The sequence below is a fragment of the Leptonotus elevatus genome, chromosome 15 (assembly GCF_054856555.1).
Source record: "Leptonotus elevatus isolate MCC_2025b chromosome 15, RoL_Lele_1.0, whole genome shotgun sequence".
Lineage (NCBI taxonomy): Eukaryota > Metazoa > Chordata > Actinopteri > Syngnathiformes > Syngnathidae > Leptonotus > Leptonotus elevatus.
The window spans coordinates 15,835,754-15,858,507 of NC_141253.1; the positions used below are offsets into that span (position 1 = coordinate 15,835,754).

The following is a 22,754-nucleotide window of genomic DNA, read 5'->3' on the forward strand; positions in this document are numbered from 1 at the left end:
TGAAAAGACATCTTGAAATATACACTGCAACAAAACAAAACAAAAACGTAAAAACACAGAAAAATTACTTTCTCGTAAAAAAAAAAAGTTAATAGGAAGCTTGAGAAGGTGAAAAATACGCAAAGCAAACAATTGGACTTATGAATGCTGCCTCTGCTGAGGAATCAGGACTCCCTGAAGTTGTGGGTTCCATCCCCTTGGTGAACTGTGAACTGTATTTTTCCTTGAGCAAAATACTGAACTCCTAATTCTGTGTCATCAGAAGGTGAGTGACTAGCGGCAGTCAACATGTAAATCTGTTTGAGAGCCTCAAAGGGGTAAAAACACTATACTGTTTAAATGAATTACCCTAACATTAAAGTGTTGCAATTTTAAACCCAATATCTAGGTGGGGTTTTTTTAACAGTTATTGGCCATGTTTTGAAAAATTGTGGAACTTTCCTATGTGCGTTGTGTTTGTTGTTTTATATGTTTTGTATAATTTGTCTTTACACATGTATTTTTATAACCATTTTTTAAAAATATATATACATGTTCGGAATAAAAAAAATAAATAAATGTACAGTATTTATTTCGATGTTGCTGTAAGTCCGTACAGAAGAAGAAAGGTCAAAAAGTTGTTTGAGAATTGTAATTTACTTTACTTTATTACAAAATACTTAGTTTGCACTCATCAGAGCCTACTTCATTCATTTAAAAAAAACTAATAAAAACTAAACTAAAACAAAGTATTTTAGGGGGGGGGGGGTCTGAACTAATATAAACTGACAAATGTGCTCTAAAAACTCATTGACATTAACTCAATTTAAAAAACAAGTCAAAATAAAATAAGAATTAACTATAATGAAAAATCCCAAACCATAACATCCCTGGTGCAGCCACATATAATGCACATGCCAGAAACTGCCAGTGTGCAAGTGTACCTAATGTTGTGGCCAGTTAGTGTAGTTTCCCTGTGTGCTTGGATGATGTTCCATGTAAGAACCTACTTGGTTGTTGGTTACAATAAGATTATTACAATTATAACAAATCAAACACATGACAGTAAGTAGACTTAATTATTCTGAAAAGATCCCTCATAAAAACAAACAAATCCATCCAGAAAAAGCATCTTCTGTTTTTTATTGAATTGAACAGTGGATATTTAATAAATGAGGATATGTATGAAAGGCCATGCATTTTAGTGGCAGTTGTAATACAGGTGTAAAATTGGATCTGAAAAGTGGATTACAACACAGATTTAAAGTAAAAAGTCTAATGTGAGTCAAATTCCATACCCCATATGACAACCTGCCAAGTGGTTACTGAAAACTATGGCAAAGGACGGTCATGCTGTCATTATCTTGGAGGGGGTCCTCGTGCTCGTCCTCTTCCTCGTCCTCGTCCTCGTTCTCGTCCAGGACCGGACATTGGTCCCGGACCTCTTGGTCCAGGCGGTCGAACCACTGGACCTCGAGCGCCAGGATTGGATGCTGCAAGTGCCACATCTTTCTGAAGGTGAACACCTTTCCCAGCTGCCCCGGGTTTTGTCTTCATTGGCTTGGAATCTGATGTCTTGTTTTCTGTTTAACAAGAGGACATCAAAGAGGGGGGGGATAATGACTCGTTCACATTTTATTTCGACATTGTAAAACACATAGCAGGCACAATAATTTCAATAAAATACTTTTGTTTTCGGAAACGCTTATTTAGATATTTATTGGCAAATTTGTTATTTTTACGTCATTAAGGACCTTCAAATATCCTAAACATGACACCACACAGTCACGGTAATCTATCATCAATATCACCAATAAAAACAGTGGTCTATAATTGCTCAAAATAATTGACTGACAATCAAAGGTTTCCTCACCAGGCTCTGGTGGTGGTGCAGGAGGGGCCAAAGAGCGGTTTGGAAGCAGATCCTCCAAGTCTTTCATAACCTCGTTGGTGCTGTCTGTGTTGTTCCGCCGGTTCTTTTCTTCATCGCGAGCCTAGCCGTGGTGTGACAGAAAAACAGGAGAGAGGTGTGGACCTTGACAGAAAAGTGTGACTAATCTAATGTGTCTTCTCTATTTACCATCTGCATCTTCTTCTTCAGATCAAAGTTGGAGTTTTTGTACGCTTCCGAAACAGAGTTCAAATAGTAGATGGCAAGTCTGGAGAAGAAAGTGAGATATTTTTGGTCCTTCTCAGCGACAGCAAGGTAGCTGATCTATTCGAAGGTGTTCTTGAGGCGTCTACGGCCTCTGTACTCACACCATGAGCAAAACAGCTGGTATGATGAGGCCTGGATTGGCGACATAGCCAAACAGTGTCCCGATAAAGGCTGGCAGGTCCAGGTCGATCGTCTCAATGATCACATCAAACATTTTTGCCTTCCCACTTCAAAAATCCAAATCCTCAATATACAGTACATGGAAAATGTGCTTTTTGATATATTTTCTATATGTGTTACCTGAAGGGTCCACAATCGAATGAGGGTGAGAGGGTCATGATGGTGTAGACCACAGGCAATAAACTAAGGAAAAGGATGAGGAGCAGCAGGCCCATGTAGAAGTTGTTGGATTTGGAGGCCTTGAAGACTCTCTCATGAGGGACGTTGGTGGCCATCACGGCCCAACACTGATAGTACATGGACGTAAGCAGGCGGAGTACGTTGATGCCGACCAGACCGGGTGCATAAAAGGCCCCCATCCTAAAATATCCCCACGTGAAATCAAAAAAATCCATTCAATCCAAGAGCCAAAGTACAAATGAAAACATCGAGCTCTACATTCTGTCGAGTTGTGTACGGTATACACCACAGTATCAAAGTAGGTCAGTCAGAGACTGGCTCAGAGCTACATTGGTGTCATTTCTGTCATTTAAATCAGTAGTTCTTAACCTGGGTTCGATCAAACCCCATGGATTCGGTAAATCCGTCTCAGGGGTTCAGTGGAGGTCTTTCATCACGTGATGATACACTCTGCTTGGCCATCATTGGCTGCAGGTAATCACGCTACATTGCTTGGCCTATCTTGTGCCGCAGGTAATTTGGTACACTCAGTAGTCGACTTTGACTGTTGTGATGATACATCGTGTGATATTTAAAAATATATATTTTAATCTCTTCATACTAACTATGTCAAGAAAAGAAAAAAAAGTAGTCAGATGATTGCCGAATATGTGCAATATAGATATAAATACAGAGTTGAATTGAGTGATTGGACTTAGCGTCCTAATTGCGTGATTTAATATATTGTGAATTTTGGGGGGGAAAACAAGAGGAAACTGGTGGGGTTTGGTACCTCCAACAAGGTAAAGAACCACTGATCAAAATCCAATCCAATTAAATTGTGTAGCGGGGGAATTAAACTATTAGGCTGTAATCAAGGACACGTACTAGCCTATTGTATATTAAATTAATTATTTTAAAGGCCATTCCTACTCACTGCAATAGTTTTCAAAGTTCCAACCACATAGTATGTTAGATTACATATATTCCCAGATTCTGTAAGTAGGATCAGAAAAGTTCATACCATATCATTCCTTGATTGAAGACAAGTCCCAAAACATTACCACTGATGTCAAACTCTCCATATGATGGCTAAATTGAAAAGAGACTGTAATTAAGTACAAGCAGGTCTGTAATGGTTAATCTACCAGAAACATAACTTAAAATAAACACAGTATATGATTTGCTGGAGCAGATTAAAAGTGATGAGGTGGTATTGTTATGGTTATCTTATTCTGCAATAGTGAGGACCGGACACTATATTATAATCAAAACACGGTATGTACAATATGTATGTATGTAATGCATTCTCAACACTGCAACAATAAAATAAACATGCCTGCGCCTTGCTGTGTTAATCAAACTGCTCTAAAGCATGTACAGTATGTAACCGTATTAGGACAACATACGATATTGCCAAATCTTTGACAACATTGTTCACATGCTGCCATTGCTCATTTCATTGACAGGATTAACAATGCATAGTAAAAGTATCTCTAGTAAGAATGCAGTTTCTCGAAAAAGTATGCACTCAAAGCTATTTGAGTAGTTGTTTTGTACCTTGTAGATGAACCACTTTTAACCCTATATAGCCAAACGTGTTATATTAAATACAAGACATTTTGAGTCCTTTATTTCTTTAATATAATATTTTTCCCCCATTAAAACCCTGACGTATATCTGACACATGCAATGCACGGAGAATCCATTAGAGGGCAGTATCACGCGGCTGATGGCTTTTCCAGCGACCTTGCAAGATCGCCCCAATTGAGAAAGGAGAGACACCAATACTTATTAATAGTGGGAAATCTTCTTTCTGATTTTTGGATATACTAATGTGTTTGATATGTCTGTTTATTATTATATTTTTGATAGTTATAAATGTACAAATTTAAAGCATTGTGACCGGATGTATCAAATATGACACAAATCAAAAGTCGGAAGTTGATTTTCAAAAAAAAAGTTTTGTTTGTTCAAAAGGACCAATAAATACTCTGTTTACAAATAATCTGAATTTTCTCTCATATATTTCATGGTTCGGGCTTTATAGGGTTAAAGTCTAACATTGCGACTTACAAAACCCGCCTCCAAGTCCCAGCACCAGCAGTAGTTGAGGAAACGCACGATGACAGCTCTAGCAAAGTCACCTATCAGGATGGTCAGGTAGGTGACTTGGATGTCCGACACAGTCAGCTTCACAAACTCCTACAACAAGCATTTTAAAAAATAAAGAAAGAAAGAATAGGAAGTGACAATATACAGTTATGTTTACTAATGATGACAATCATATACATTATGTTGAGCTTTCTCAAAATTCTTAGCTCAACAAGACCAAGAATTACTTTATTGCATGTTGTTAAATATATTTAAGCGTAACCTGATGATAAAATTGAAGTACCCAGTGAAGGAAATATCGATCCTATCCTTACTATGCCAACAGCAGTCTCCCAGCAGGGTCCTCTGATGACATCACCAGGGTTCATCGGGGGTGGGGTGGCCTCTGTGTCATTGACCAGGAGTGTGTAATTGGCGTGATATTCTTTCAGAGCCAATATGGTGGCGTTCTTTATGGACTGCTCTTGTTCAAGCTAAGGGTGAGTAATGTGAAATAGCATTGGAGCTGTTTAAGAACACGTGCGACTATTGAGGAATGCGGGGCAAAGGTCATGACGCACACCTTGTTGTTGACCTCATCAAAGAGGGCAAACAGGAACGTGTAGAGGTTTCCCAGCAAAAGAGCAAAGATGCGTCCCAGTTGCCACTTGAGGGCGATGCGAGGATGGTAGTCCTCTAGCTCTGCAATGGTCTCGAACAGAGGGGGACACAGAAGGCCCAGCAGAGACATGATGATCTCCAACTGGACAATGAGAATAAGGAAGTAAGAAAGAAAGATACTGCTGTACTTGAATCACTGGTTAGATTAGAAGAGATTTAGATTTATTGGTCCCCATAGGGAAATTCATCATCGCTGACTATTTACAGCATTAATAGCAGACTGGCAGGTCAGCGAGGCTGCAGGGATTCCGAGGCGAGCCCTCCTAAACTTGATAGTTCTGTACCTACACATGTAGAGAAACTAACATAGTACAAAATGTAGCTATGGGCTTCCACAGCCATCTTATTTTTGCACTTTCTGAACCATGCATACGTATGAAAGCATTGTTGGCTGGACATTTTGTTGCTCCATAGAGCGACAGTGTCTGCAGCATGAAATAAATAAATATGAGAGCAGAGCGTTTTAATTTATTGATTGACATTTATTTTTTCATTATTTCCACATTTATTTTTATATTTATTTTTAAAAAATTTAATCTCGGTTTTTATTTTTGTATTTATTTTTGCTTTTATTTATTTTTATTTGTCGTTTTTATTTCCATTTATATATATATTTTTTGTATTTAATTATTGAACTATATTTCTATATCCGTTTTTTATTTAGGCATTTTTGGCCCTCCATAGGCGACAGCAGCAGACAGGTGAGTCGAAAGTGCTCTGTAAATTGCCAGAATGGAAGACAACATATTAGTCGATTCACGACTTTAAATGTGGATGGTGAGTAGTAAAGTCGACTCTGCAACTAGTTGACTGTACTGTATGTGTGTGTGTTGTTTTTTTTCTTGACATTACCTCATTTTTCTCATACCAGCTGAGATCATTTCTATTGGCAAACTCCTGCGATCTCTTCACCACAAAGTAGATGAGGTATCCACTTCCTCCGAGGCTGCAGGTAATGAGGACATTAGCCAGGACCCTGAGGAACCTCCTCAAATGAATGTTCTCGTCCTTCTGGTTCTCTTGCTCATCCACAATGGACTCCTGATCTTGCACAGGATTAGCAGAAAAAGCAGCTACATGTAGTTTCTTTATGTACTGTATAGATCACGTTCATAAACGGGCTTTCCATGGTTACCTTGAAGCTAGTGGTGATGGATGCGTACTTGTTGTCGGCGGTCTCTGCATTTCCGATAAGATAATCCCAGCTGGTGAACATTTTCCAGGCGAAGGTGAACTCCCCATCTTCTCCATCACCACCACCGAGGTCTGCATTCTTTGCCATTCTGACCAATGAAACAAATATGACTGCATATGTCATGATTGTGAGAGAAAATGCAAATCAAACTGGTCTCAGTTCTATAGTTTGAATAATGTGTTCATCTCTGTTTAGTTCATTCAATTCTAAACCAAATCTGACTGCTCATGACTCACGTGCGGATTACGACCATCAAACTGTAGCCAAATGTTCCAATCCCAACCGTAAGGTAGGCCAGAGGCAGCCGGAATTTCAGCAAGCCGATGGTCCTTTGGCTGTTGTAATAGCCATAGAACAGGACAGAATACTTGCAATATCCCTGAGGGGAGGGAAATATTTTCATTCCTCTTTCCTTACAGATCTGTTTAATTTTAATCATAATGCTTAAAGGTAAGTCAACCCTTTTCTTTTCTTTTTACAATAATACATATGGAATTCTGGTTAATATCGCGTTAGTGGAATATGAGTTAAGCAGCAAAATCCAGCAGTTTTGATCAATATCAGAAGGCGGCCATTTTGTCACTTGCTGTCAAGTGAAAATGGCATCACGGTTGCTCAGGTCTTGTGTAACAACCAATCACAGCGCAGCTTCAGAAAACAGGTGATTGGTTGTTGCTTAAGCTCTGAGTACTATTGATGTCATCTTCAGTTGACAGCAAGTGGCAAAATGGCCGCCTTCTGATATTGATAAAAACGGCTGGATTTTGCTGCTTAACTCATATTCCACAAATATAATATCAATCAGATGTCATGTTTAGACTAGTGAGGTCCAAATAATATATTATTGTCAATAAATATTTAAGGCTGACTTCCATTTTAAGGAAAATGACACCAATATGAATGCAAAGTATATATCTTGTTTGCTTATCTTGTGAATATACATAACACTTTTATCACCTGCAAAATCTAAGAAAATCTGTTTCGACATTGTCAATAAGTCAGGAACAGTACAGTAGTACTACGCAATAAGCCACTTAAGATATTTAAACAGATGACATGTTTTCAAAATCACATCTCAAACTTACATCGAAGTCCATAAGGACAGAGTAATCCTGAGCAGTTGCCTGTTCTGCTCTAGGAACAGTTTTCCTAGGAATGGATCCATAGGGAAGGCCCATAAGCACCTGAATTATGAAGGAAGAAAAATAAACTAGGGGTGTGCTCAAAAAATCTATACAAGAATACAGTATATTGTTGCGAGACTCTTTACAATACACATTTTACTATGCACGACACGTGACCCCTGTATCGTGATATGCAAATTACGCATTGTAAGGTGAGGTTGGCAAGACCGTCATTCCATCGGCCGTCATTAACGGATTCCCACCTTTCGGCAAGTGTTTCCACATTTTTGATTGCGAAGACATAAAAAATCCAAAGGACCATCCGTTCTGACACGGATCGGCGGACGTGTACCTGCTTCAACCTGTGGTCACTCTGTATCTTTTTTTGAAGCTTCGCATCATAAACCACTCGCTGATAGGTGGCCATCCGTCAATAGCAGGCCGATGTGACGACAGTTTTGCCCAGCTCTGCTTTTTTGAAAAATCTCACAACAGCATCAAATGTCACGAAAAGTATAAAGATATATTGACTAAACTATTACTACCGCACCTCTGGAATGACCACCAGTCCAAAAGTGAAACCGAACATAACGAGGTTCATCCCGTACATCCAGCGCAGGAAGATGAAGTAAGAAGCCACAGATGACCCAAAGTGACCTGAGGACATTGAAAACAGTTTAATATCTGTCCACCAGTGGTCGCTGTTAAAGAGGAAATTTGGCATGCAATTTAACTCACTTTCCACGTCTTTAATCTTCCTCTCCCAGGGAATACAGGCTGTTTTGAAATTGTCAAAGTCCCTCTGGAACTTTATCCATTTCTTTGGGAAAATATAAAAATGAAAAGAGATGGTTCATTATGAGGCTTGAAGACATTTATGTAAAAAGAGTAAATATTTGACTAACCTTTGTCATCATTACTTTGTAGGCATACCACTTCCTGCCTTTTCCTTTGCCGAGAGCTCCTTCAAACTTATCCACAAACTCTTGAGCTTCCCTGTGAAGATAAATAGAGGATGTCAAGGTCGGTTAACAATTAGTTTGAATTGGACCTTGCTGACTTTAACTTTTAGTGACAAAACAATAGGCTGGAATGAAATGTTTCCAAATACAGAAGTACTGTCATGGACATTACTTCAGGTGTGTGAGTCGCCTCTTCATCCTCCACGGTTTGTTCCTGATGGTGGATATCAGCTTCTTCTTCTCTTCCACCTCCTCCATCAGCAGGGCCATCTCTCCCTCGGACAAAGATTCGTCATCGTCATCGTCATCGGCGCTTGAACTGGAGTCAGATGAACTGGGGGTGGAAGGGCACAAGAAGCAACAGATTTTGGATTGTGTGAATTCTTACTGGGAAGGGAGGCTTCATAACTTTAGAAAATAGTGGATATTCAACCTACCTTTCTTCTTTCTTCTTCTTCTTCTTTTTGTCTTTCCCTTTGGCATCTCCCTTCTTGCCTTTACTATCATCCTCCTCCTTTCCGCCTTTCTTTCCTCCTCCCTTTTTTCCCTTCCTCCCTTTCTGCTCCTCACTGTCCTCCTCCTCACTGTCCAAGGTTTTGCTTGATTTTTTCTTACTGGTAGCTCCTCGCTTCTTCTTCTTAGGGCCCCCATCCTCACTTTCATCGTCTTCATCATCGTCACCCGTGCGTTTCTTGGTCGGCTTCTTTGCATTTGCTCCTCTTTTCGTCCTACGAGGCTCAGTCTCCTCTTCATCTTCCTCATCTTCACTGGCTGCCTTTTTGCCACGGGCTCTTCCCTTTGCAGCGGTTCTTCCAGCTGCTTGCCGCCTGTTGCCTCGCCTCCGGGTGGCGCCGTCTATATTGAGAGTTGAGATGTATAATGGAGGAGGTCAATAGATTTCAGACTCGTGCACATGAAATGGAATATTGTTACTGACTTACCATCACTGTCACTTGCGTCATCTTCTATATCAATCCCAACTTTGTGATAAGTACACACACACACATCATTGACAACATTGTCGTTTTAATGCTACAAATGCATGCATGCATCTGGTGGTTGTAAATTAGGGACGCTTTTGGTCAGGTTGTAACTCAGAGAAACTGTCTCTGTAGATTAGTGCAGCAGGATCTGCACAATTAATTAGTTAATTTATTGCTGTCATATGCACGCTACATTAGCGGTTAGCACTCTCTCTCACAGTCGAGATAATCATCTAAAAAGAACACTAGTATACAATATGGTCACGTTCACAATATTTTGTGTAAACCAAAAAACAGTATACATCAATATTTGCTCAACATGCAAAACAGGAAGAAGAAAAAACACAATTGGTTTGATATTTTGTCTTCAAGTTGAACTAATGTTTGTTAAACTAATAGTTCTTCACAGTTCAAAACAACATTTTACATCAACTTGCATTCTAAGTGCAGAAATGTTCACACACGTTTATCCATCCACCTCACCTTCATCCACTGACAAATCTCTTTTTCTCGGCATGTTGAAAAACAAATGACTTTCGTCGTCCTCTACAGTGGCTTCCTCCTGGCAGCCATTTAATTCTCCTCCGTCTCAGCTCTCCGCCAGTACCCAACTCAGGTATCTCACAATGCCGTTACTATGACGACAGTAGAATAAGATCTGCTCACATCAGATGTTCTGAATGTGTGCAATGAAAATATATTTCCAAAGAGATTCATTCATAAAGTTTGTATTTCCGCTCAGATGTGCTGTTCGGTTCATAGGCAAATAAAAGTTAACTATAAGTCATTGTTGTGGATGCATCCAAAGCTCACGACTATCTCCTATTTGCTTGGCCTAAACGCACAAAACACCCCATTATCTTAAGTGCTAGGCAGACTCTCACTTGTTTTAGACCACACACACACACAAACGCATGAGCTACAGCTAGACACTTTTAAGATTTAATGAAGGTTTGGATTTCTAAAAGCGGAGACTTGAAACTATACAGTAAATACCTCACCTTTTACGCCTGACTGTTAATGGACGAAGTTCAGTCGGTAGGCACATCACATTAGTCAACTTGAATCAGAGTATAACAGAACATCACACTGAACAATACGGGATCATTTTTCACATCTAAAATTCATTCAAGGTGTGGGCTGAGTAATAGGTAGTCGTGTGTTTTACTAACAACAAAACCAGTGGAGGCCTTTTTCACAGCAGGAATTTTGAGACAAAATATTAAATAGCAGTTAACAAAATTTTGTTTAAAAAGAGAGACAGAGAGAGAACTTCTTGGAAGTGAAGGATAAAGATATTCCATTTGAGTGAAATACAATTTAATATAATTTTAATTTAATAATCAAGATACAATTTTATTATTATTTTAACTAACTTCTCCACTTCATCATTCTTGTGGCTTTGTTCCACTGTTTGTTGTCGTACATGAATGGGGGGGAAATGCCTGTTATCTAACACAATGGTTAAAGTAACAGTAACTAGTTAAATTTTTATTAATACTGTAGCCTACAAAATGAGTGTATCACATATGCAGTGTTGCGGAATCCGGGTCCAGAAAGTAAAAACCCTTGGACACAGCTAGGACAAGATTCCATTTTATGTTGTAAAGCACTGTCCGAAACCTCATGAGTCACAATTTGGTTTACAAATTATCGACCAATGTAAAGTATTGGAAACGGCTTGTTCTTTTTGATGATGTAATTCTTTATTGAACAAATATGCCATTAAAATAAGGAAGCTTCAAATATTATGATTTACTTGTATTGTCTGTGTTTGTTAATGGTGCGAGGCCTGCGTGGCTTGCATCACCCTGAGCTCCTTGTGCTGTTGAAAGAGGGCACTCAGGCCGGTCGGATGGGTGCATCCAAACCTGTCGTTTCATGGTGAGGTGTGGAAATGTGACCCGCGGCCATGGACGCTTCTATGCAAGGGATCCTATTTCGCGTGCAGACACCAGGCAATGGCAGTTAATGAGCATCTGCTTAATCAGTGTAACTGGATGTTGTAACACATACACCTGTCAAAGGATCGGTTCATTTATCATTATCAACACACGCATGTCATAGCTCAGAAGCAAACATGACATGAAGGTAGGAGTGAGCACTCAAGTGGGATCACAATTGCAATAGCAATGGAACAACAGCACTTGATTGGCCAGAAAACTCACCTAACTTAAACACTGTTGACAATTTATGTTGTATAGTCAACAGGGCCAGTGTGATTTGGTGCCATAGGCGAAAGTGTAGATTGTTAGTTATAACAAAATAATTATTAATATATATGCAGTATAATATAACATATATAAATAATGTAATATAATAATGTAAAATAAAATGCTCTATAACATTTTGTAGCATCCTCGGTTGAAATAAAGGTGGTCTCTCCAACTAATGGTCCACAACTTTTATTAAAAATTCCTTTGTGTGAACACACTGTAAGAGCTACAATACAAATAAACAAAAATAACTAAAACGGTATGTTTTGTGTATCCTCTTACTGTATTTAAGCCATATTCTAGGGTGACCATATTCCCATATGTAAAAAAAAAAAAAAGAGGACACTTGCCTTGAAATTGTAGTACCAGTCGCTGTTACACAGTGTACTTCACCTCCGATTAGTCACGCAATGCCAACCGGACATTTTCATGAATTTATAAAAAACCCTGACGCCCCAACACGATGTAAGAAAATGGTCTGCCCTCCCAAAATAGGTGGTCACCCTACCATATACTATAAATGAATTACATTTTCCTGTATCCTTCAAAATAAAAGTATGAACTATATTATAATAGCACAATAAAACAATATTTTATTTTATTACTTACGTCAGTTCTTACCGGTTTATGAGACATTTTCCTGTATCCTTCAAAATAAAAGTATGAACTATATTATAATAGCACAATAAAACACCGCAATTCTGCAATACAAAAACATTTTTTTACCCTGCAATTTGGCGCCCCATCCACTAGAGGGCGCCCTAGGCAATCGCTTAGTTCGCCTATGCCCTGGGCCAGCCCTGATTGTCAAGAGGAACAGGAGAGAACGAAACCCTGAAATGCAGACGACCTGAAGGCCAATATCAAATCTTGGGCTACAATAACACCTAAAATCTGGGAAACGCTTATCGCCACCATGCGCCGCCGCCTTGATGCTGTCAATGAAAAACGGGGCCCAACAAAGTACTGAGGACATATGACTTGAACAGACTTTTCACAAGGTCAACATTCCTGTGTTTGAGATTCTTGGTCACATGAAATATTCAAAATTTGTGAAACACTGTATTATTATTTTTAATTGTCTGTCATAATCATCAAAATTTAAACAAAGGCTAGAAATATTTCACTTTGTGCATGGTTAACTAATCTAACTTGCAAGTTCCTGTTTTTGAAACAAATTATTGAAATAAATGGACATTTCCTCAATGTTCTAATTTTCTGACCCGCACTATGGTATATTCACTGTAGGTAAAAAATACACATTTTCAGAAATCTGAAAATGAAGAGCCAAGAAACTCTTGCTGTAATTTTTGTGAACACGATTTATTTACATCATACAACTGTATTATTGGAAGATTACACACACTGCAGTATATAAATAAAGATGTTTGTACAAACTTGCAGCCAGATCCTCTCCCCACAAAAATAATTCATGAGCAAACGCAAACACTACTCATTGCATATACTCAGTCAACAAACATTCACATATTTTCCAAAATGAACATATCTTAACAATTTAACACTCCCAACATTGTGAACATCAACTCACATTTAAACAGCAGAAAACATTCAAAAATGACGTGAAAACAAAACTATTAGTGGGACCAAACCCTGTCAAAGGCAAACAACTTATTCAAGTTTAGGCTACTTGTCATATGACAACACGCGCACACACACTGGTGAAAAAAGTGGGGGTAAATGACAATACAAGCAACAGTCATGTTAATTAAGGACCTAAAGAGCATGAGGCCAATATGCCAACATTCGTATATTTTTCAAAAATTTCACATAGCCACATAGCAAAAGTTTTGTCATATTGTGTTAGCAACATGGATGTGTGTTAATGACAGACTTGCAAATAGAGTATGCATTTATCTGACCATCTCAGATGGGTTCAATTTTGAACAAGGGGCCTAATTAACGAAGAAGAAATGAGATAATTCCAATATCCACTTTGCTACTCATGCCAGCAGAGAGCAAGCCTGGTTGGGAAGGCATGACGAGCCAACAGCAGTAACCGTCTCATCTTTCTAAGCTCTCACTAAGGGGGGGTCATAACAACCATCTGGCAACCTTCAACACATTTGTATTAAATCACTTTCTCCATCAAGGACAGCAGTCTAGAAAACGGATGGATGACAACCATGACCATGACCCCATTAACCCTCTTAACCGTTATCTAACACTTTCTAAAAAAATAAAATCACACAACGAACAATAGCTGGAAATATGAATCAACGGAAAGAAAACCATGACTGATGGCGACAGTTGGGATCCATCAGTGAAGGTTGGGCTCAAGTCCATTTTGTGTACAAAGTTTTCATATTCTCTGGATCTTGTCGGCAACAACCACAGGGTTCTCTTTGCGAATCTTGGCCGCAGCTTCAGCTTTGTAGTCGTATGGACAGTTGTGCTGGTCTGAGTAACGGTGAAAGCCACAGAACAGGTTCCCACAACGGCACTCAAACCCTGAAACGCCACAAGAAGAGAACTTGAGTTTGTTAAAGAAAGACAGCTTGTGAGGATACGACCAGATGAGGCCTGAGAAGACCACTGAGTTGAGTATATCCTGTTCTCTTTTCAAATATAGCATATGGAAGTGCAATTAGAATCAACAATTAGTAACTACAGTGCCACTGGTATGTAAGTCTAGTAGAGACAGTGGTGATTTTTCAGAGGGTGATTTTTATTATAAAGTATAAGTTATAAAGTCTCCTCTTTTTAAAAGGGAAGATAAGTCAAAAATGTTCTTTACAATAATGTTTAACCCATTCAGGCCAGGAGTAAATTGCCGCCTTTCTACAACCAGAGGTAAAGCGGATATAACTTCTTTTTTTTTTAAGCTATTTTCAGTCTCTTAGCCGATGAAATGCATCAGTATATACACGTAATGGTTACATGGGCCAGGGTAGCATTTCCTGAATCCTGAAGCATTCATAGCTGACGCAGATTTATGAAATAAATTACTGTGCGGTAGTGATAGACGAAGCGGACTTCGAACCAGTCGACAGTGATAATATTGTTAAGACATATGTTTGTAGACAATAAGGATATTTACCACTCAATTCCCCGAGGTTATTACAACAGTGACCCAATGTTAAAGATGAATATACCCGCAGGTGCTACATTGTTATTACATTTTTAATGAAGTACTCACCTCGGTATTGAAAGTAATATTTACGGTGACCCGAGCCAATAATCAAGCTAGGGCAAAAATATCAGTGGTCTCACGTGACATGAGAACTATACATAAATAGTGTTCCGATGCCGTTTTTTGGCCCCAGATACAGATTCCGATACCCAGCTTTGCAGTATCGGCCGATACCGATACCTACGGGTTTTTTCTCAACATGAGAAAGCTGTCCTGCCATTGGTTCAGAGCATTCAAGGGCCAATAGGATATCTTAGCTCGGCATGCAGTGACCATGTCACACACCAGTGAATGTCGTGCATGAGCAAGGCACAAGATGCTGCATCCAAAGTCCTAAATTAGCTAAATTGTGAAATCAAAGTGAGTATAAATGAATACACTCTTCTTCTGGATTATTAAAAGATGTCGTTCTTAAATTCTGTTATATCCAAATGTTATTGTGAGCAATTGTAATTTTAAGTGGCAGAATGCTGGATGGGTGTCTTGCAAGAAGTGTTAACAATAATTAACAACTATGCACAAGGAATGTGAATATCTGTTTTAGTTCGCACAAACATGAATGTTAGGTTTACATTAAAACCGATTTAAAATCAGAATGAACATTTATTATTATTATTATTTTAATAAATCAAACTATTTAAATAAATGTTTGTTGGGTTTATTACTTCAATTCAAATTAAAAAATACAAATAAAATATATCATTTTTTGGCCGTATCACCCTTTCCTAGTCTAATCATAGGCTCGACTCACCTGTAAGGCCAACCTTTTTGCGGCACATTAAACAACGGTTCTTTTTGGGTTTAGGAGGTTCCGGGGCTTGGGACTCTTCACTGCCAGCAGTGGAGGGATGAATAGCTGTCATTGTGGTCTGACTTGCCACTGCAAACATGCAATTAAAACATTTACCTTAAAATCCCATGAATAAGATGCATTTTATATAGTTTGTGAACCCTGCAGGCATTGTCAGATGTTTTGTATGAAATATTAAAATACCCTTAATAAATGTTTAGTCATACCCCAATCTACAATACTGACATTGAAAATAATGGACTTGAACAAAAGTTGTTGATTTAAGAATTTTCAGTGTTCTCTAGTTGCAGATGATCTGCTTCACAGTGGAATGAAGAAGCTAAAAAAAATGTTTTGATGACTTTATAGCTTTCTCCAGACAGAAGTGCTGCCACTACCCACTTCCTAAGGTACCCTAAGAGTTCTCTTCCTCTCAGCATGACTGACCTGTATGGGTTCACCTGGGTAAGACTAAAGTGATGTGGTTTTGTCTCCGTTTGAGTCAGTGATTCACAATTTCTTTGCTAAACCTCTCATTTCATTGGTCCATTTCAGTGGTTAGTTTAGCTACCAATGAATCCTACTTGACTGCTTGTTTTAACACAGCTCAGGGTTCACTTACTTTTGCACCTACATGAATTGTCGAAAAACTATTTTTAATTTAGTTTTGACTACACAATAGATTTTTTTTTTAAGAAAAAAGAACAATGCATTGAAATGCTAAACCTACAACTGTTATTTCATATAAAATGTTGCGGTTCAGATTGAAACTCCAAATTGCTCAAGAGGTTCACAAACTTTTGAGCAGCACTGTATGTGTGTGTGTATTATTTAAATAAATTATAAATTACCCTGCTGTATTACACGGATTCATTATTAAAAAATTATAATAAAAATAAAAACTTCGATAGATGTTACGCCACTGATACTTATGTTGTAGAAAAAGGCATACTTTTATTCCAACACTATATTTAATGTGGAACGAAAAGTCAATTTCTTGTTTCAAAAAATTGCTCATGTGTACACTAGCGATCATAAAGCTAGTCAAGCCAGCAGCAGCAACAATTGTTCATGCCCAACATTGACGGAACGTGTATCTAAAGTGATGAGGCCAAATTCAAAATAAAATCTTTCCAAAAGCAGTAATATATTAGTGTCTTGAGATATGTCCATTTTGAAGTTGCTACTGGCAGCCTGTTGCGGCGTAAAGGCTAACTTGGCTCGTTTTTTGAGTTGTGGCATCTCGCAAACTGTGCCTAAAATCAAGTTCAATCGCTAATTAAGGACGCTAAAAAGATTTACTTAGTTACGCTAAAATTGTATTCTACGACACCTATTGCCAGCGTTTAGCCGCTAAGCAAGCAAGACGGCGAGAGATGGATTATTTTTGAAAGACAGTTTAATAGATGAAAATGACTGCACCCTTTGATGCTGACAGCCTGACACAGTTGCTGTTCCTACTGATCACTTTTTAACAAACCAGGCTTGGCGTACACAAATGTGCTGCACAATCGCTACTGTGGTTCTGACGTCACTTCGTCTCATAAACCAAAATCTATAGGAGAGATTTCTTTTAAATCTCACTAATATTTTGTAGAGCAAATTTTTGCCATTGTTAAGAGCAAGCTTATTGTATTTCAACCTGTTTCTATCCAGTTTAAACCAACTCTAATGTTAGTTTTGAGGATTTGTAACCCTGAAGGTGCTACTGTTTAAAGATGGAACATACCCAATCGATGTGAAAGAAGAAGCATCAATTCAGGCTCATTATTCAATCATGTCTGTCCTAAATGTGTGTTTTGACATTAAAGACTATGCTCACTTTTTTAACAGGCAATTGTGTTTTGGAAACTTTATTGATTTTTTTTAAAGCTATGGCAAAAACAAACAATTCAAAATGTGATACCCACCAGGATCTGTGAGGTCTGTTTTGCTCCCCGATGCTTCTTTGCCCTCTGACGAGAGACTCATCTCAGCCATCGTTTGTGTTATAGAAACAGTTGTTGACATCCCACTTTAAAACAGAAACGCACTATGAGATGAAGTACACTATGACCATCAAACCATATTCCATGTATCACATTTATCTAGGCAACGTTGAAAATTACTATCCAAACATTTTAATAGTTTTGCTTCTGTAGCAGATTTCACCTGAGACTTTCATTCGCAGCAGCCTTGGCTGAAGCTGCCGCCTCAGCTGCAACCTCTGCTGCAGCCACTGCCGCTGCTGCAGCATTATTCAAGGTGGCCTCTAACCTCTGGATTGCTGAAGCGTCGACTGTGGGGCCACTGCTGCTGCCTGGCAGACAAGATAGATAAGATGACAAAACAATCACACAACAGATCCAAATGTGTAGCTCCCAACTTGTATTCATGTGCATCTAAATTAGCTATTTGCTTAGTATAGAGTTGGAAATCATGTGTAAACCTGTTGTAATAATCCATGTAATTTGGACATTTAAATGGTTTTAGGAGGATGATGTTCGGTTTGATTTACAGATACCAAACAGCAGGCACTAAATTGCATGTTCACTCCCTGTAACAAATTGCATTCAAAGTAGGCAACAGGTGTAAAAGTGGCCAAAACAACCAACGCAATGACAATTTAGTCTTCCACTACCGAACATTCAGATAACATTTTATTCAAATCACAGATATTAGTCAAAAAAAAAAAATGTTCATGTCAGGTGAGGACAACATGCACCTAAGTGCAAGCACTTTTGTCCATTCAGGTGAAAACACAAAAAAGACACAGTAGGGCTTACCCACAGCACTCAGCAAACTGACTCCTCCATTGTTTTGTCGTGACAGGTGCTCCTTGTGGCAAACAGAGCACATGCCATTAGTCCTCGGGTTGCCATAGAAACCACAGCCGGTAGCACAGAGCATAGGAGTTGGGCTTTGATTGGTCTCCTGGGCCATAGTGATGTCTGGTGAACTGACCTGAAGAGAGAGACACAAAAAATATTGTGTGTGTACGGTATGCAAAATTGCAATTATGAAATTGAACAAACCTCAGGATTTTTTTTTGTCAATGACAAAGCCTTATTTTAAACACAAAAGCTATAGTTTGTTTGGTTTCTTTCATTTATTTTTCTACTACAAGACAGTCTGCATGCCCTGTGGCAAAAAATGCTGCCTCTCACAGGCCAGTCTTGATAATACATCAGACTTCAGGTTTGGGTGAGGAGACTCTTGATTGTTGGTGGCGATAACATAAGGTTTGTTATGTTGTGTTGGTCATCAATTATACAACACTACACACTATAAGAGTAGGAAGAACGTGCATCCTGATTTTTCCCTTATTATGTGTGCAGTCTCAAGTTTTAAAAATTGGTATAATGCAGAAAATTAGGTATGCCTGTACCACGCTTTACAGGTTTTCTCAAAATGGCTGGCTACTTATCAAGAGTTGTGCGACTTGTCTCATTTCTACCAGACTACACTAAAACCAAAATACTTGAAAGCAAAAATGTATGGCAACTTAAATTGTCATCTGCTGAGCTCCGTTAATACTTAAATGTTTACTAAAAAGAAAGGCAGTGGATATTTTGCCGTGACCGGCAACTCTCCTGCCAGTGCTATTTTGCTGTCAACGGCTCTTATTGGCCAATCGCCGGACTAGATGAGGTTTCTGCCTCGTTTCAGGCCCTTATGTGTCTTTTCACAAAGTTTTCATTTTGTTTCGACATACCCTGCCATAACCCTCGGAGTATAGGCCATTATCGGCACTAGCGGCATATCTCTAACCATAAATATGAATAAAATGTAAAAAGCGGGGTTCGATCCTGTCACCTCGCAATTTCGGGGTGGGGGGGGGGGCAGTCGTTCACAGGCACTACACATTCACTGGCGCAGAACTGGTACTTGTGTCTTGTGTGATTCACGGCAAAATATTCACTTCATAGAAGAAATTTGAGGCAATTACATCAGCACTTTCAACTCTTCCAGTTTGCATCATACTCACTTTATGAATTACTCTGCACTTTTCTTGAGTACATACAGCATATTGCCATATGTATTCACTCACCTGCCTTGAATCACATATGAATTTAATTAAGTGACATCTCATTTTATTCCATTGGGTTTAATCGAATGTTGCTTCTATAGCAGATCAGTCCACCCTTTTGCAGCTAGTCCTGCTCACTGTTATTGGCACTCCTTCCCAAAAAAAACCCCAATGTATTGGTACGGTATCTGGATCGGCCAATACTGCAAAACTGGGTATCGGTGGCCACAAAACAGTTTCGGACCAACACTAATCTCGACAATATCTTCAGAAATAAATAGAATTGTATCAAATTTATATCATTAGGACCTTTTAATTGGATGTCCAAAGTAATTCAACAAAGAAAATTGTTTTTCAACTTACATAATGTAATTTCAAAGAAGAAATAGAAAACACAGCATGTGCAGCAATAATGGCACCCCTCTTTGATATTTGGTTGCACACCCTTTGGCAGTGATGGTAGCTTCCAAACATTTCTTGTAGCCATTTCTAAGCTTCTTGCAACTTCTTCGCTGGTATTTCCCCCCACTCTTCCATTGCAAGTTGTTCAAGCTCTTAAATGTTGCAACTTTATTTTCCCAATGGCACATTTCAGCTCATACCAAAGATTTTCAATTCATGCCAATTGGGCACAGATAATTTAGAACAGGGAAATCTAATTTGTGTTTTACCGAAGGTGAGTCACAATGTGTTTCCATGCTGATTTACAGGAAAGGGTGCCGATACTAGAAACAGAGCACATTTTAAGTTTTCTAAAAATAATAATTTCCCATTGTTTTTTTAATAATTTGGTCTTTCGGATAAAACACAAGTTCCCTGTAAAAAATAAAATGATTTACTTGATTCATGTTTTCAGAAAATATTCCAGGTTATGTACTTTAACTTAATGGGTGCCAATAACGGTGAGCAGGACTGTGTAACAGATTCAACTCTTCTGTAAAGTAAAGTGTGGAATTCCCCTAAATATTGCCCCCCACAGTTTGAGTGAAAGGAACTCTAAATGTTTCAGTACACCAAGACATTTTAGACGATGCCATGCCGCACGCTTCAAGGGAACAGTTTGGGGATGGCTCCTTCATTTTTTTTACATGACTGTGTTGCTTCAGTAAAACTATAACGCACCGCAAAATGTATATACCTACGGATATTCCGCGAATAAACACAATATACAAAGCATGCTTACAACAACGAGACAAAGGCTACCAATCATCCCACCAAATGTTAACGAACTAGTAATCTGAAAACGTTTACAACGCAGCCTGCTTACAACACACACAAATATAACTGGACTGTCTACCTGGCTATCTTCTAGGGAGTTGAACAATACACAAATAAACACGTTTGCGATCACCAGTCGCTTCCTTCCGAACAGGCCACAATCGTGTCACTTGAGGAAATCCACTGAGTCATGCTAGCACGCTAATGACTGTCACCAACAGTTACTTTTTCGTATTAAATCGCTTTTTAACATCCACTTTTTAAACATAAACAATATATATTACGAATTCATCTTAGCGTCAAGTGCCAAAACATATGGTTTACTTTAAATGTACCTCGACACAACTTTGCGTCTAGTAGCTAATAAGCTAACGATAGTTAGCCAAATACACTGCGTGAGGGGCTTCTCGTGATTTTGCTAATATTAGCTAGTAGTGATGTTAGCAGGAAAGCCCTTGGCTTCTGATTTTTGTTGTTTTTATGTGTACGTACGTATCATACTAACCAAATTCTAAAAGTACAAAGAAAACGGGCAAAATCTACAAGAATTTACTCGTACGCTCTTGAATATGTCTTGTTCGTTCTAGTTTAACTAACGTCACTAAATCAACTTAAACATAGTATTGTTTTAATTTCAGAAATGTCGGTGAATATATAGACAAAACAACCACAATAAACCGCGCTGCATGTATTTATCGACATCAATTTGCGATTTAATTTACAAGTTTATGACGACAAAACTTTTAAACGACAGTCAATTTCTGCGTCGTCCACGACGATGCAATTTAATTAAATGTAAATATAATTTCAAAATAAGACAATTCGATCATGTTAAAGTAACCTCGGAAACTAAAGAAACAACTAGCAATGCTAGCTTGCTCACGTGAAGTTGACTTACCTCCTATGTCAGATGACTGTTGGTTTACTCAGAATAAACGGAATAACAAATTTGATGTTGGAACTCAACTAGGGCCGTCTATTTAGTTTTTTCTCGTCGTCTGTCCCACGATTGGACTCTACCCCGGCTAGGGTCCTTGTCGTCCTAGTATGAACTGTGTAGCTAGCTGATCCGAGGTTGCATCTGTTTTGTTACATGTTGCGTTGAGGGACTCCGCTTCCGGTGGACGTCATGGAAATGGTAAACGTTTGACCACGGACTAGTCCGTGCAGATGCATTTGGGTGCAGTCGCAACTGAAACTGATAGGGTTGAAATAGAATAATTTGCTGCTTGCTCTGTAAACAATACTGGTGCCTTAATGTGTTATCGAAATTATGGTAAATACGACATGTCGAGTAGAAAATTGCACGTGAACGCCCCCTCATGTCGTATTTTCCACTGGACAACTGGGAATTTATTTTGATACCCGAGTTTCTGAGCTGTGAGGACTTTTCAAGTTTCAACATGGCGGAAGCGCTGAAGGATTTGTAAATGGCAAGAAATATCAACATTTATAAGGGCGTTAACGTCTGTTAGCAGGTTGTTATAGAATCTACATATTTACGTAGCATACACAATTCAATGTCATGTCCTTTACAACTCATTATTTGCCATAATTGTTCGGTTTTACGAGCAAAGAGTACATCAGTTGCTATGTGTATTATTTTCTATAACAACAAAAGCACATGAACAGAACTCGGTCGTAATTAGGAGATTCCGAGTGGTAAGGTCCATCTATTATCCCATAGCACGTGAAGGCTGGGTTAGTCTCAACTCGACCACAAAAAAAAAATAAAACAATAATCTGTTGTCGTAAATTTGAATGAACGAAATTAATTCATGTTTTGTTTTTTTTGCCATTTATGTACAGACATATGAGGGATTAGAAATGTTCCACATTTCCCACAATGCTTAGC

At 38.6% G+C, this 22,754-nt stretch overlaps 2 protein-coding genes and 1 long non-coding RNA gene across 6 annotated transcripts; 1 reads left to right on the forward strand and 2 right to left on the reverse strand.

The window, feature by feature from the left end:
- Positions 1–1,106: 1,106 nt before the first annotated feature.
- On the reverse strand, positions 1,107–10,124 carry tmc2a (transmembrane channel-like 2a). Of its 2 annotated transcripts, XM_086097523.1 has the most exons (20): positions 9,999–10,124; positions 9,474–9,512; positions 8,970–9,387; positions 8,705–8,866; positions 8,476–8,566; positions 8,309–8,390; positions 8,121–8,227; positions 7,532–7,630; positions 6,683–6,825; positions 6,387–6,534; positions 6,104–6,292; positions 5,154–5,333; positions 4,906–5,064; positions 4,553–4,681; positions 3,501–3,568; positions 2,438–2,677; positions 2,239–2,364; positions 2,060–2,138; positions 1,853–1,973; positions 1,107–1,562 (listed from the first exon to the last, which is right to left on the reverse strand). In XM_086097523.1, exons 1-20 carry the CDS (start codon positions 10,030–10,032, stop codon positions 1,339–1,341), a joined length of 2,838 nt encoding a protein of 945 aa, XP_085953649.1. In that variant the 5' UTR covers positions 10,033–10,124; the 3' UTR covers positions 1,107–1,338. The 2 variants fall into 2 exon arrangements, with proteins under 2 accessions (XP_085953649.1, XP_085953650.1); XM_086097524.1 differs by lacking the exon at positions 9,474–9,512.
- Positions 4,603–6,967, forward strand: LOC147162148 (uncharacterized). The gene is made up of 4 exons (XR_015097310.1): positions 4,603–5,070; positions 5,176–5,354; positions 5,916–6,028; positions 6,123–6,967. It is a non-coding gene; the product is annotated as an uncharacterized LOC147162148 (long non-coding RNA).
- Positions 10,125–13,035: 2,911 nt separating the features above from the next.
- On the reverse strand, positions 13,036–22,068 carry LOC147162149 (AN1-type zinc finger protein 5-like). Of its 3 annotated transcripts, none has more exons than XM_086097417.1 (6): positions 21,798–22,068; positions 18,438–18,615; positions 17,824–17,971; positions 17,583–17,686; positions 15,634–15,762; positions 13,036–14,200 (listed from the first exon to the last, which is right to left on the reverse strand). In XM_086097417.1, the coding sequence occupies exons 2-6, from the start codon at positions 18,592–18,594 to the stop codon at positions 14,052–14,054; spliced, it is 687 nt and encodes a 228-aa protein (XP_085953543.1). In that variant the 5' UTR covers positions 18,595–18,615; positions 21,798–22,068; the 3' UTR covers positions 13,036–14,051. The 3 variants fall into 3 exon arrangements, with proteins under 3 accessions (XP_085953543.1, XP_085953545.1, XP_085953544.1); XM_086097419.1 differs by lacking the exon at positions 21,798–22,068 and adding an exon at positions 21,405–21,663; XM_086097418.1 differs by lacking the exon at positions 21,798–22,068 and adding an exon at positions 20,979–21,299.
- Between the last annotated feature and the right edge of the window lie 686 nt (positions 22,069–22,754).